Raw genomic sequence first — 15,137 nt, 5'->3', positions numbered from 1 at the left:
AAGGGACAGCATGTCTGTCATTATAAGAAGTGAAATAAATCCACCACAGATAGACTGAAAAGAGCAAGGGAGAGTAATAAGAAATGAAGGAAGAGCAATGAGCCAAGTCTCAAAGAGCTTTTTAACCCTGATATAGATTTTACCTTTATCTTAAGGACAATGGGAATCCATGTATTTAAATAATATCTTTTAAGAATACTTTTAAGCAGTAGGGTGACTGAGGAAGAGATAACCTGGTAAGGAAAGGGTAAGTCTTAGGATGCTGCAGGTCAGGCAGCTCTGGACAGCTACAGAAGAGCATGAGAGGACACCAAAGATCAACTTCACCTTGCAACTGTGCCATTTTTTATAAAATACTGAACTAAAAATGCATTCCCCACTCTCCCTTTCCCCTGCTCATCCTGAAGCTGCCATTGGCTGATCTGATGCTTTACATAGGCCATAAATAGAAGGCATGATACCACATAAGCTGAGATACTTGCCTCACATATAATGTGTGTATATATGAATCAATGAAATATGACTGTATCAATATTTCTCTTTGATGTTAAGAATGATTTAATGGGCTATGACACCTGGATAGCTATCAACTCAACTTGCAAATATCTGGAGGAACAGCGAATTAAGAATTCGCTCTGCACTTTTAAGCCTCCAGCCCCAACTTCCACCCCTACCCCCTAGCCCTACAACTTTTTAACAGTAGGAGAGGAATAGAATCTTTCAAATGATAAGACTACACTTCAAGATTTTATAACATTCCTAAACATCTCCTCAGAAACACAGACCTAAACACAGATCAGCAAGCATATGTTAAATTATCAACAAACATTATTTATTACATAATAGTACTAAAAGCAGGAAGAGTAGTAGAGTTGCAGGCTTAAATGTTTTTTAAATGCTTAAGCTATCTCTTCCACAAAATCTTATATTTTTCAAATAATTAGTACTTGATAATAAATTTTTGGTAGTCAGGACCTATAAGGCTATTTGTCTTCCAGATGCTAATAGGACTGTATTGAAGCAGTCTTGTAGTTCTTCGTATTTAGTGCCCTAAAATTGGAAAATAAATGCACATTTAATTTTGTAGGTGCTGGCAATATATCTGTATATTTCAAAATGTTTTTGTAATAAAAAAAAATCAACAATCCCAAACCAAATTTTCTCACCAAATAAAAGCTTCACTTTATCTGTCAGATATACTTTCAAAATGTAATTTAAGAAGGAAAAGCTGGTTTATGAGACCAATTTTAAATACTACTGCCAAGAGGTTTATTATTTTAAAATTAGGATAAAAAAGCTAAAACTTGACCTAGGATAATATTTGTGATAATGTAAAAAAAAAAAAAAGAGATTTCAATAAATTCAAATAAAAGATAAACTTCTGATTTTCCAAAAGAACAATCTGTTACTTTTTTCTTTTCTCTGCTCTAAACATATATGCTAAGGCGTCACAGAACTTTCCCAGATCTGTTCTCTGGATAGAAAATAACACACAGAAAACCTGAAGCCACCCTCTCCCCACCCCTCCAAAAATTCTATTTGAGGGTGAATGTGGTGAGGAAAATTCTTATTCTACTCTCAGTTCTATTGTATAGAAAAAGTTGGGCAGAGTACTGATACGTGACTTGCCGAAGGATAAAGTTCAAAGGACACGGAAAAAAGCTCCACATCCCAGTCCAATCCTCTACCAACTAGCCCACAAAGAATATTATTCCTGTAGACAACAGTTAATTTACATAAATAATGAAGAGCAATCTTACTTTTGTGATGTAATAATAATGTTGATATTATAATCACTGTCCACAAGTGATAAGGATGTACTACCGTTTTTATAAAAGGGAAGAATGTGAATTTGATGTCCTTTACCTAATCTATTGTATGATTACACTTAAGTTAAAAATACGGAAAGTAAGTTTACTTAGCATTAAAACATTTTCACTGAATAGGTGTAAAGGTAGACAAATAAATTTCTCGTTATTTATGATCTTGCAAACACACACCAAAAGAATGATGGATTGTCCTTTTCTACTTCATATTCTGAACTTCTAAGAACTTCTTTTCAGTTTTGAGAGTATTCAAAATTAAGTAAAATTAAACTTGTATGATACACTAATAACATATGTATACTTTTCCTCGAAGTATTATAAAGTGATGACAACAGCATTTTTAATTAATCAGAGTATCTCCTGTTCTTACAGGTCATTTCAAAGTTAAGAACAAAATGAGTGTCATTAGGACTCCTCACAATTACTGAGAGCCTGAAGCCCACATAGAAATAATAATTAAACAAGGGTCAAAAGATTCTTTTGAGAAACAATGTTAACATGGACTGCAAACTGAACTATATATATCTAAATAGTCTCAACTCAAAATGAGGTTCTATAGGTTTGCTTTAAAAATTATGGACAGAGTTGCTTGGTATGGATAAAATAAACTTTTCCAATTGGGAATTTCAGAAGATGAGAAAGAACTTCTACAATGGAGGGCGGGTATGAGGAAGAAGCTGAGATTTCTAAAGTCACCCAAATTTGTCATTTTTTAAAAGTATGTATAAATAGAAGATATTATTTTGAAAAAGTCTAAAAGTTGAAAATAATTTGTCTTGGTTTATGGGCTAAATGTAACATATTACTACCTTTTGACATTCAAAGTCATTATGCTTTCAACTGGTCTGCTTTTTGGTCCACCTGGTGGATGAAAAATCTTAGGACCTTTGCTGGAAATCTGGCTTGTCAATTTAACCTTGTAAGGGTCAGCAGAATGTGAAGGGTAAGGATCAAATGTTCCTGCCTTCATTCCACCAGCCTACAAATAAAAATGAGACAGTTTAATGTGGTTTTGTAAAAATCCTTCTAAAAAAATTAGATTTGGAAGAAGTTCCTACATATCTGTGTATTGTCCACGGAGTTGGCTTTACATTTAAAGAAAATTGTCGCTACCGTTTAATTCAAATACCATCAAATACTACCTTCCTATCACAAATTTTATGAGGTTAAGACACTGTAATTCCTAAAGTTCTCTATTAAAATGTAAATGTTTATAAGAAGGTAATATTCTAAACCATCACCAAGGGTTACTATTTTAGTGAGACTTTATCAGATCAAACTATCATCTACTTGGGACATGAGCCCATTACCGAGGTCACATGTATTTTGACAGAGAAAGGAGTTAGGGCTCAGAACCAGAGGATGAGAGAAGAGGCCAAGGGTAGAGTTTGTCCAGCAGGGAGCCTGGCACAGCATGAGTTCACCAAATGTCAGTAAATTATGGGGAAGATACGAAAAAACTTTTTTTTAATTAAAATAAAGGAATAGCACATAGAAATAGAAAGTGAGAGGAAAATGTGATCCACAGTCAACTCTCTGCACCCACAAGTTCTGCATCCTCAGATTCAACCAACCTCAAATTGAAAATACTTGAAAAAACAGAATTCCAGAAAGTTCTAAAAAGCAAAAGTTGAACTTGCCATGCACAGGAAACTATTTACATAACATTTACATTGTATTAGATATTATAAGTAATCTAGAGATGATTTAAAGTATATGGGAGGACTGCATAGGTTACATGCAAATACTATGCCATTTTATATACAGGACTTCAGCATCCTAGAATTTTGGTATCCTAAGGATAGCGGGGAAGGGGCGGTCCTGCCACCAATTCCCCATGGATACTGAGGGACAACTGCATTGTACCTTATGCTTTTCTTGCAATCTATTAGAGAGTTCAATCAAAATATTTTTCACCTATACACAAAACAAACATATGCTTTAACTTTTTAAACTGATTTACCAACATTATTTTACTATATTAACAATATTTTACTAACATATTTACTATCATTATATTATATATGATCTCCAAGAAAACTATATACAATCACAATAACCTGTTTAATTAGAAATCTTTTCTCTTACAATGTCTAAGCCAGATATACATGAAAATTTCATTTGAAAGACATGCTTGTAGTTTTTCAAATTTTCCAGATTGAGACACATGGATTATTAAGAACAACAAATAATAAGAAAACTTAAGAAAATAAAGTAAATTAATTAAACAATGTAAAAGCAAAATGGATGAATTGAAAATAGAAAAATATATATGGCAAATAAACCAATTCACCAGATGATGCGATAAAAATAAATAGACAAATCTATAATTATAATTATAAATAGATAAATCTATATTATAATTAAGATAAATCTACATTATAATTAAATCCATATCATAATTAAGATTGAAAAATAAGTGGTAGAAACCCATATATATGGAATATCAAAAACTACAAAATAATATTTTTTAAACTTCTGTTAATTTGAAAATCTGAATGAAATGGTTTTCAAAGAAAATATAATCAAAGTTGACTCAAAAAGAGATAGAACGCTTATAGAAAACAGATGAGCACCATATAAGAAATTAAGCCCAGAACACTTCCTATGAGAATTCTTTCAAGCTTTCAAGAACAAATATTTCTGATGCTATTCAACTCTTACAGAACATAAAAAAAGAAGGCGATCTCCATGATTATTTCAAGATGCTAGCATCTATTTACATCAAAACAGAACAAGGCATATAAAAAGTACAGACCAGTTACACTTAACATTATTGCTGCAAAAATACATAATAAAGTATTAACAAATAAAATACAAACAAATCTCTTAAAGATTAATACAACACAGCCAAGTGGGAGTCAGTCCAAGAAATCTATTAAGTCACTTATCTTATAGCAAGTCAATGGAGAAAAAACTGGTGGTCTAAGGAGATTACACCAAAATATCCAATATAATTCTACATACATTCCTGATTTATTCTTACTTTTGGCATCTATAATAATGAACACTAGAGGTAGTCCCATGATCCCTATATCATGTCCAAGTACTGCACATGAGCGTGACATAGAGATAAAAATACTGGAAAGGAGGGAGCAAAATTATTTGCAGATAATATAACCTTTAACCTTACATCTAAAAATCCAAAGAGAATCAACACAATAAATAGAATACCCATTAGAACATAAGAAACTTTAATGAAGTGGCCAGTTATTTTAAAAAATCAAATGTTTTTATAAGGACAAATAATGTAAGGGGAAAGATGATGGGGGAAAAAATCATTGACCAGAACCTTAAAATAAGTAGGAATAAATATGATATATAAACCTACATAAAGTAAAAATATTAAAATCTACAAGGGAAATAAAGGTTTTTTATAAGTAGTTTATTTCTAGATCAGAAGATTCAAAATATAAACATGCTAATATGAGCAAAATTCTAAAGATTTAATTTTAGAGTAAAATACCAAAGGTCTCTTTTTTTCCCAGAACTTTACAAAATAATTCCAATTCTAAAGAGCATTATTGGAGAACAGCCATATAAAACTTTTTTAAAGAGCAAGAAAAGACGAGACCACCCAATATTAACATGCGATAATAACGCAAAGTAGTTTGGTACTGGTAGAAATAGATCAAATAGAATGAAAACTCAGGAAAAAAACAAAAAATGATAATTTTGATTTGATAAGGACGGCATTTCAAAGCAGAGAGTATAGTTCAGTGGTAGAGCATGTCCTTAGCATACATGAGGTCCTGGGTTCAATCCCCAGTATCTCCATTAAAAAAATAAATAAGTAAACCTAATTACCTCCCCCACCCCTAAGAAAACAAACCAGTCAAAACAGTGGTGTTCAGAATTGCTCTATCAGTGAGATCAGGAACAACTGGCTTTTTAAAAAATCAGTTTTATTTGCATCTATTTTAAGTATAATAAACTGCACCCATTTAAAGTTGTACAATTCTGAGTTTTGACAGATGTGTAACACTCTAGAAACCACAACCACAACCTAAATACTGAACATGACCTCCCTGCAAAGCTTCCTTCTGCTTTTAAAACTGAATTTTGAAAAAGATAAAAGCTGTATCCTTACCTTGCTCCTTACATCAAAATATATTTCAGATGAAACTTTAAATGCAAAAGGTTAGGACTATTAAAAAAAAAGTCAGGAATGTGTACCTTTCTAACACTGCCAGTAAGGAAAGTCATTCTGAGAATGACAAACTCAGCACAAAAGACTGATAAATTTGACCATATCAAATTATTAAATTTCTGAATAGCACAAAATACTATAGCCAAAATCAAAGATTCAACAGACTGGAAGAAATATTTTCGACACAAAGGACAAAACAATATCCTTAAAATATGAAAAGATCTTACAAACCAATATGAAAAAGACAAATATCCTAATAGAGCATCTGCAAGGAAAATGAACAGGCAGCTCACAGAAGACAAACCAAAGTATAAACTACAGTTTAAACTGTAAGAAGCATTTTCATTTTTATTCACACTTGTAAACCTCAGCAGAAGGGAGACAGCTCATTTTAATCACCATTTCAAAACCTAAAGATGGTCTGGCTTTTTAATGGTTTTGAAAAAAACTATGCCAAAGATCTAGAAAGGCACGCAGAAAATTCATTATCAATTAAAACACTTTTGAAATGATTAATAATTATTTCATTATAAGAGATTCATTATTCCTTACGCCACCCATGCTTTGTGACTTTTCATAATTTCATAAAAACAAGTTTCAAAATTTGGGGCAAGAACATAAACAAAAGTTCATCATTTACATAAGTAATAATATGACAGTAAGAGGCAACATATCTTCAAAATACTTAATACATTTTCATTCTAAAATTTTTAACTTACCTTTTTACCAGGAGAAGAGGGCTTGAAAGGGTTTGTAGGTAATTCTTTCTTCTCTGCTTTTTTAATTGGTGGTAAAGGGTTCTCAAAAGAGTAAGGATTGGTATCAAAATATTCCCTTGGGTAAAGATTTAATTTGAAAGCTGTCCCTTTAAGTAAACCATGGTGTTCTTCATTCTCTTTCTGTCAATTAAAGAGTTTAAAATTATATAGCAAAAATTACTCAAATTGGAAGTAAGGTAGAGCTGAATATACTTTTAAATTTTAATATAAGCATGTAGATTTTTAATATATACTACTGGTTCACTTTTTTTATATATTCCTTTGTTAGGTTCTATTTTTATGATACAAAAAATATGCTTACTTATGAACAAGCACAACTATGACTGTCCATTTTGGATACACGTTGATTTGAAGTATAGAAATCTATCACTTAAACAAATCTGTATTCACTATCTGGGTGACATAATGCAGTAAAAACAAACTGGTCTCTAGTTCAAATCCTAACGCCTTCCTGCTTTTTCTTAGTGACTCTGGGAAAGTTACTTACACTTTCAGTGTCACATTTTCTTCAAATGTAAATGATGATGATAATATCCACCCCCCCCTCCACCCTTAATGCTGTTATAAAGATTAAATGAGTATTATAAAATACCTGGCATATGGTAGGCCTTAAAAAAAAGTCAGCTTTTACTTCTAAGAATAAGGAATACTGAACTTTTTATAACGTTTTTATATTATAATATTATTTTAGGAAAGCCAGGGACATAAAATTTCTGACTTACGAATAATAAGTTCTAAAAGTAAGAATGAAGGAGCTTTACTATAAAGAGAGAAAAGTATCTTATACCCATAAACTTTGGATGAAAGACTAATTATTGAGCCATTGATAAAACTGCCTTGTGTGTATTTACATATTATGTATTATTATTCCTACAGATGAAAAGTAATTTACATAGAATTTTATATAAAGTGAATAAATCCATACATAGAAATAAGAGATGCTTATTTTCAAATGACCAAGGTTTCTGCCCAGTTTAATAGAAACCTTTTCCTGGATTTGGACACTCTCATATGCAAAAATGGCTACTATCCATCTCACAGCCCCACTGCCACTTAAAATCATCACAGACAAAATTATTGAAGACTGAATGCCTAAACAAACAAAAATTTAAAAACTAACATAGTTGCTGTTCAATTTCTATTTCTTAACATCCAGATGCACTTGACTTTTCATTACTACCAGCTTTCTTTAAAGTTATATTGATTTTGTTAAATTATGTTGATATTCCAAAATTTCTACAGGTTCCTCTGCTCATTCACATGTAGGCATTCTTCACATGGGTGAATATGCTTTATTTTAAGTCAAATAGTGTAGAAAGTGAGTGTAAGAGGCATAGACCAGTACGTCTAAGGTTTTATTTCTGCCATTTCATAAAGTGAATCATTTTCTCCCATCCTTTGGCTCTCTCTCCTGTAGGTACTCATTTTCTCCTCTCCACTTCCTCCCTTCTCCCAAGTCCACTCACTCACCATAACGGCTCAATCGGCCCAAAAGTACCACCACTACTCCTTTTTGGGCACAAAATAGTAGGCAAAGACTAGGATATGACTCTTCTCCAAATAGAACACAGCTGATCAGGCCGAGTTAACAGAAGCTTCACAGCTAGTCTACAGACATGTAGGACAGACGTGGGAAACCACAGCAGCGATTAAAGCTCATCCTGGGAAGAACTGAAAGGAGCTATAGCAAGATGTGGAAATCTAATATCAAGAAGGTAAAATTATCGTAATTCATAAACATCAACCTGCCACTACCCAAGTAATACAAAGAGGACAAAACAAACCCTCATTAGATCACAAGTGAATTCTCTAAGTCAACTAAATAAGAGAAATGTTAAAAAAATTAAAATAGAGTCTTTTACCTTGTAATTTAGTTTTGGTGCATCATAGAAATCAGCAGAGTGTGAAAACTGCTTACCTATGGTAACATTTGCATAGCTAAGGAAAAGAAATAACAATGACTTCAGGGTTCAGAAATTCATTTTTTTAATCAAAACAAATGACATGAAAGTGTTAAAAAATATCTTACCCATATCCGGTTCCTTTCTTTCCTGGGTTTGTGTATAAATTCTTCCCAGGTGGCTTATATTTTTCTTTGGGTTTTGACTGTGCACTGAAAAATGGGACTGGTCCGCCAATTGTTCCATAGTAACTTCCTAAACCACATCTAAATACAGTTTAATAACAAAAAAAGGGCAAGTTAAAATAGCAAATTTTATGTTACCAATGAAGAGAAGGGGGAGAGGCAAGATAGTGGGAGGGTCTATGAGACAACCGAAACCTTTGTTACTGTCAAAGTTTGACATTGCTTATAAATTTGAATTAAAAATTTCAAGAACTAGACAGACATCAACATTGGTTACTTATTATCTCTGGCCTACAAATAAAGGTTCTGTTAGGAAAAGATATTCATTCTCATTCATTGCTCTTTACGCATACATTATAAAATTCTCTTAAAAATTAGTAAATAAAGCAATGACATCACAGAGAAAAGGAAATTATGCACAGGCATGATCTAACTAGAATTTGATTTAATGCAAGCATTACATATTAGTACATTTACAACGTATTAAATGCCCATGGTTCTATAATCTATTTTGAGTAAGGACCAGTATGAGGACTTCTTATTTATTCCACCAACCTCTCTTTTTGGAGACACTGTATCCCACTATATCACAGATGTTTTTCACGTATCTGTGATCTTTAAAAAGAAAGAAAAACTAGCCTAATTGTATAACTGTTCTTATTTCTTGGCTGACAAATGAATATAAGCACATTATAAATACTATATCAAGCCAGCAATTCCCAATTATTGCAAGAGGTCAAAACTCATCAATTGGGGTAAAGGAGGCTGAAAATTAGGAAAAAGTTATTTGAAGGATAAAATACATATATTACATGAAAAAGAAATGAAGTAGTGACCCAAAAAATGCATGTGTGAATTTATATCTAAGAAGGAAATAAAGGAGCCCAAATAAAAGTAACAATAATAAAAATTAACAATTCAAACCTATCTAAAATGTGAAAACGTGGAAAAAGATAAACTACCGTAACAGAAAAGAAGACATTCTCCACACTTAATAAAAACTACATAATTTGACTTTGAAGACTGCAGCTTTACTAATCTCATCAGTATGACAAACACAAAATTCACCTTCACCAATCCTCATCTGTCATAAACTCTAAATTCAGAGTCAACATTACTGAGTGTGAACTAACATGATATTTTGAAGCCCTGCTGTATGATATCACAGACTATATGATTTTGTTTAAGAATTTAAAGGTAAGGGAAAAAAAGAACCTCACATTGACAATTTTCACAACTAAAATGTTGTTAAACCCCGTACATGTATCTTCGCACATGATTTTTAATAATGTATCTTTGATAAATTATCTTCCTTATTCGAAAAAGGTTTCTTCTAATTTCACACTTTTTATTTATACTTTTTTAAAGTTTGAAAAAGCAGAAAAAACAGTCAAGGGCACAGATATGATGACCCAAGACAAATTTTTCCCTTGGGTTAGGGAAAACTAACCCAAAGTTGAAACCTTGAAAACCTGTTGCAAGGTTTTCAAACAAACTTATTTTCATTATTTAGTTGGCTTTTTTAATGAACTGAAATAAACAGTGACATAAATAACCAAAAATTTAACGTGATAATGGAATCTACTTAATCAAAATTACCTGTCAACCTAAATCATCCAATATAACAGTCTTTAAGGCAAACTTAACGTAAGAATCATACTTTACAAAAAATGAGTCATACATATGTAAGTCCTACAGAAAAACAACACTGAATTTAACCTAGAGGACAGAGAGATGCAGGAGATATATGTAAGACTTTTCACCAAATACTTACGGCTTTTTCTCTCCGTTAGTAGGGAGAAAGGCTTTGCCTAGATTTTTTTTGGCTTCTTCCATCATATGCCGTCTCCGCACTTGATTCAGGTTTACGTAGCCTTCACCTTCAAAAACCCTTACAAAATGGGGATCAAAATAACCTGCCTGGAGACTTGACATTTCTTTGGATCCCCCAGGTAGTAGCTGTCTATTTTTGCTTGCAGCCTCATTAAAGGGTCCTTTAAAAATAAATTAGGAGTATCATAATTTTGAGTTCACTACTAATTAAAGGACAAGAAAAAATAATTTAGAAAAAGTTTTAAAATGTGATTTGGGCAGTGAGTTTTGAGCTCTTGAACACAGCTTCAAAATGTTTGTTGAAAGGTCTGTGTCAGGGGCAACGCTGACAGTAAGAACTAAGAGGTTTCCATTATAACATTTTAACAATTAGACTAAACTCCTGTTTTACTAGTCATCTAATCCAGTCCTTTCCCATCTATATACCAGAAAACACTGTGTGAGAATATAGTAGGAAACACTATTCGTGTCAGTACGTAAGTGAGAGAGAGAGAGAGAGAGAGGGAGGGAGGGAGAGTGTATGTGTGTATGTGTGTGTGTGTGTGTGCGTGTGTGTGCGTGTCTGTGTAGGTTGAAGGAAAAAGGAATTTGACACAAACTGAAGCAATTCCCCTCCTGGGTATATACTCATCACACGAGCGCCTACGTCCACTAAAAAGCAGAAACAAGGAAAAAAAAAGACAAATAAGAATGTTCATATCAGCTTCACTCATAACAATTAAAAACAAAAAACAACTCAAATGTCCACTGCTAACTAAAATTGGCACTTGCCATCTGCCTCTACAAGGACTGGATCACGCTGGCACTTGCCATCTAACTCTGTTCGGATTAAATCACGAGCCACTGCAGCTGCTGACCTCCAACACACCCTGAAAGGAGTTCAGGACGGAGGTCAGGAATGAGGTGCTCTGTGCTCTGGGAAAACTGGATGAACAGGCCTTCAGATAGTCAGATACTTTCAGAAAATTTTATGGCCCCAATTCTTGCATCTCCTCATATCTAGAAAAGTACCAAAATCACAAACAGTGACATCTGCTCCTCGTGACTAGCAGCAAGCCTCTGCCTAAGTGTGTGCTTGACTACACGTGCCCCCCTCACTGAAATCATGTGTAATATTGAGCTTTCCCCCTGCCTCTTGGGAATAGTTTCTCAGAGCTTTCTAGGATGCTGTCTCCTGAGCTATAGTCCTCATTTTGCCCCAAATAAAACCTAACCCACAATGCTCAGTAGACACCATCAACAGGAAAATAGATAAATAAATTGTGGTATATTTACACAATGAAATACTAGTAGCCCAATAATTTTTAAAAGGCTAGTTTTATGAATATTTAGAACTTCTTTTGTAATTTGCTTCTAGGAGAGCTCAATTTGTAAAGTCCTTCTACAACATGAAAGAATTTTTTGAAGTGCAAAGAATCCTGAATTCAACTGGCTCTTAAACTGTACATTTGTACCATTGATTTTTTTTTATCTTAAGGTTTTGGAATGGTAATATATTCACACAGTTCCAAATTTAGTAGTGTGAATATTTCCATGATAAATCCTCCTTCTACACTTGGCCACTCAGTTCCTCTCCCACAGGTGACCATGATAATAATTTTGTTTTCCAGACAATGTTCAGGCACGTTCCAGTGAATATTTTCATATATACCCTTTTCCAATTTCAATGTTTAGCATACTACATACAACATTCTGTACCTTGATTTTTTATTTACTAATGTATCTTGGAGATGTTTCATATCAGTGTATTCTTTCTCATTGTTTTGTTTATTACCCTAAAAATCCCTCAGCTATTCATTTAGCATTTCATTTTTCAAGAAAGTGATCATGGATGGCCTTTTCAGATGCAAATGTAAATGCTGTTTGCATAGTATAGTTTCCCATCTAAGGAGGAAAAAAAAAACAGCTAAAAAATAATATTCCAGGAGAAAATTGCCATGCACCTTGGAAAGAAATAAAATTACCTACAAGGAGAATATACAAAGGTAGGGTAGCCCAATAAAATTAGCTTCTTGCTATTATGAAATTAAGTTCTCTCTTAATTCTATTGAAATTTCACAAGTTTACTCAACTTTAAACCTAAGGCTTTAAAATGCAGGCCATTAAAAATATCATTTAGCTGAAATACGAAATCTAAAATTTCACATAGGAAATATCCACTCTTGGGCTACAAAGAAAACCAAATATACTTACGATTAAACTGTGATACATATCTGTCACCCACAGTAATATATTCCATCTCACTGAAGAGGCCAATTCTCTCCATGTCAGTTTTCCCTCCTTCCGCAGGCATGGCTGCTGCTTGGGGTGGTGTTCTCTGTATTGGAAACTTCAGTGGCTTCCTTACAGCTACTTCTTGTATAGCAAAATCCTGCTCTACACTGAAAAATACGGGAGGAAAATTTAGGAAACAGGTAATTACTAAATTCCAGTCCAAGTTACTTTCAGTCTGAAAGTTAACATGCAGAGTTACATCCTAAAACAACAGTCCCAAAATATGTGGGGAAAGAATCTACTTTGTGGGGCTGAGGGGGAATAATGAGGATTCAAAATTCCCACCATGAACCTTCCCCTTGACTCTCCAGGGGAAGTAACCATAAATTACAAAGAAATGTGTATCTGTTGCATTGCCAAACAACTGTCAAAATAATAAAATGATTACTGCACAGTATGGAATAAATACTGTATAAACAATATCCTTCTTTTGAGAAGTTCAAGGTTGACTGACATTTTCAGTTTAGATAAAACAGTTCAGACATACTGCACTGACCCTCCTATTGAAAATGACTTACTTTTTCAGAATGTGCAACACACGCAGGTATTATCCTATAGTTCTTGAGTTTTTGCACGTTTAAATGTATATAAGAAATGTGCCACCTGGTGAAATTAGTTCATAAAGGGGATGAGAGGAGAGACAACGAATCAGAGTATTGGTTAAAAGGGTTAAAGGGTAGACTGCAACTATGAGTTTTCTTTTGAAATATTACACTAAATATGCATCTGTTTATTTGGATATTGCTTATTTTAATTACACATGTTCTAAAAGAACACTTGCTTTCATTTCATTGTAATATTTTTTAAGCACCAACTAGATCCAGGCACTGGAGGTACATGAGTGAATAAAACAAACACTGGCTTATGCTTCCCAGCTTATAATTGAAGGTAAGAAACTTTTGCCTGAATTTAGGGCAAACTGTTTCAATGACACTAAACAGGTCTAAATTTACTACTTGAAACTGTGGCTCATCTTTCCCCCACCCCTCCCCATCCTACCTCTTTTTCTGATCAGGTATGATTTAAAACTAGACATCAGTCAGTTGGAGTGTACTAATTCGACTTGCATCACATTTCAAAGCTCTATCTCCACTGTCCAACCTCAAAGGCTTTCTGTGCTGCTACAGGGGCTCAAATCCTTTAAATGGCTCGCAAAGCCACTATCACCCTCATCTGTCACCACGAGAACCCCCTCCCTGGCCCCTGGGCTCCAAACTGTCTTCTTTCAGTTCTCAAGTTGAGTTCTCTCCAGCCACAGGACTGTAGCACATGCTGTTTCACTTTAGGCAGGTACTTCACTGTGCTGACCCCCTTTCGTTTCCCAACTAATACTAATCCTTCTCATCTTTTAGCTCATTCCTCATTTCTTTAATTCCCTATATCATAGCGGCATGTACTTCTCTTACCAAGCCCTCGTCCTGGTTATCTAACGGGTTATTTTACTTGACTTAACAGCTGCTTTCCCCATCAAATTGTTGGCTTCAGGAAAGCAGGAACCATGGTGAGTTTGGTTCTTCCTTACCACAATGTTCCAGTGCACAACAAAGCGAGCCGTAGAGAGAAGAAGGGGGGGGGGGAGGAAAGAAAAAGGAGGAGGAAAGGAAAGTTCTTCCTTGACTTTTTCCACTACTTAACTTTTCTTGAGCAACATTTGCAAAACCATTCACTCATTTATCTAACACTTTGCAAACCCCTCCTCTGAGCAGGGCTCGCTGGTAAAAGCTAGGAAAAACTGAGAAAAGGCATAGATCCTGCCCCTTTGGGAGCTTACGCTCTGGGAGACAAGACATAATCAGGTATAAACACAGTAGAACATGGCAAGCTCCCTTCGAAAGGTAGGGACAATGTGCCGTTGTGGGGAGGGGGGTGAAGGAGGGGCATAAAACTTCTGTCTGAGGTGGTGAGGGAAACGATGTCCCATTAGGGAAAGGGGGGGCTCACAGTAGGTAGGTATACAAAGGACAACACCTTGGAGGCCGGGAAGGCCAAGTCACCTTTGAGTAGTGCACTCAATCGGACAACCGAGCTCAGATCATCCCAGCTCCAGCCCGAGTCCACCCAGCTGCAGGAGCGACCAGGCCCACGCGCCACGCAGCGCGAGCGTTTCCCGCGCTGGACCTCGCTGCGCAGCGCCGCCGCACGCTCCGCGCGTCGCGGGGATTCATTGTGCCGCGTTGCCTTGGCTACGG

At 34.6% G+C, this 15,137-nt stretch overlaps 1 protein-coding gene across 3 annotated transcripts; it reads right to left on the bottom strand.

Moving 5' to 3' along the window:
• Positions 1-810: 810 nt before the first annotated feature.
• CFAP96 (cilia and flagella associated protein 96) lies at positions 811-15,115 on the bottom strand. 3 transcript variants are annotated; one of them, XM_074353599.1, is made up of 8 exons: positions 14,917-15,115; positions 12,868-13,055; positions 10,616-10,835; positions 8,785-8,922; positions 8,618-8,693; positions 6,696-6,875; positions 2,636-2,805; positions 811-1,050 (listed from the first exon to the last, which is right to left on the bottom strand). In XM_074353599.1, exons 2-8 carry the CDS (start codon positions 12,965-12,967, stop codon positions 1,002-1,004), a joined length of 933 nt encoding a protein of 310 aa, XP_074209700.1. In that variant the 5' UTR covers positions 12,968-13,055; positions 14,917-15,115; the 3' UTR covers positions 811-1,001. The 3 variants fall into 3 exon arrangements, with proteins under 3 accessions (XP_074209700.1, XP_045371435.1, XP_074209701.1); XM_045515479.2 differs by having other exon boundaries at positions 14,943-15,115; XM_074353600.1 differs by lacking the exon at positions 2,636-2,805 and having other exon boundaries at positions 14,943-15,115.
• Positions 15,116-15,137: the final 22 nt, after the last annotated feature.

Source organism: Camelus bactrianus, chromosome 26 (genome assembly GCF_048773025.1).
Source record: "Camelus bactrianus isolate YW-2024 breed Bactrian camel chromosome 26, ASM4877302v1, whole genome shotgun sequence".
Taxonomy (NCBI): domain Eukaryota; kingdom Metazoa; phylum Chordata; class Mammalia; order Artiodactyla; family Camelidae; genus Camelus; species Camelus bactrianus.
Note: the sequence above shows the minus strand (reverse complement) of the source record. Positions and strands in the feature narration are given on the sequence as shown.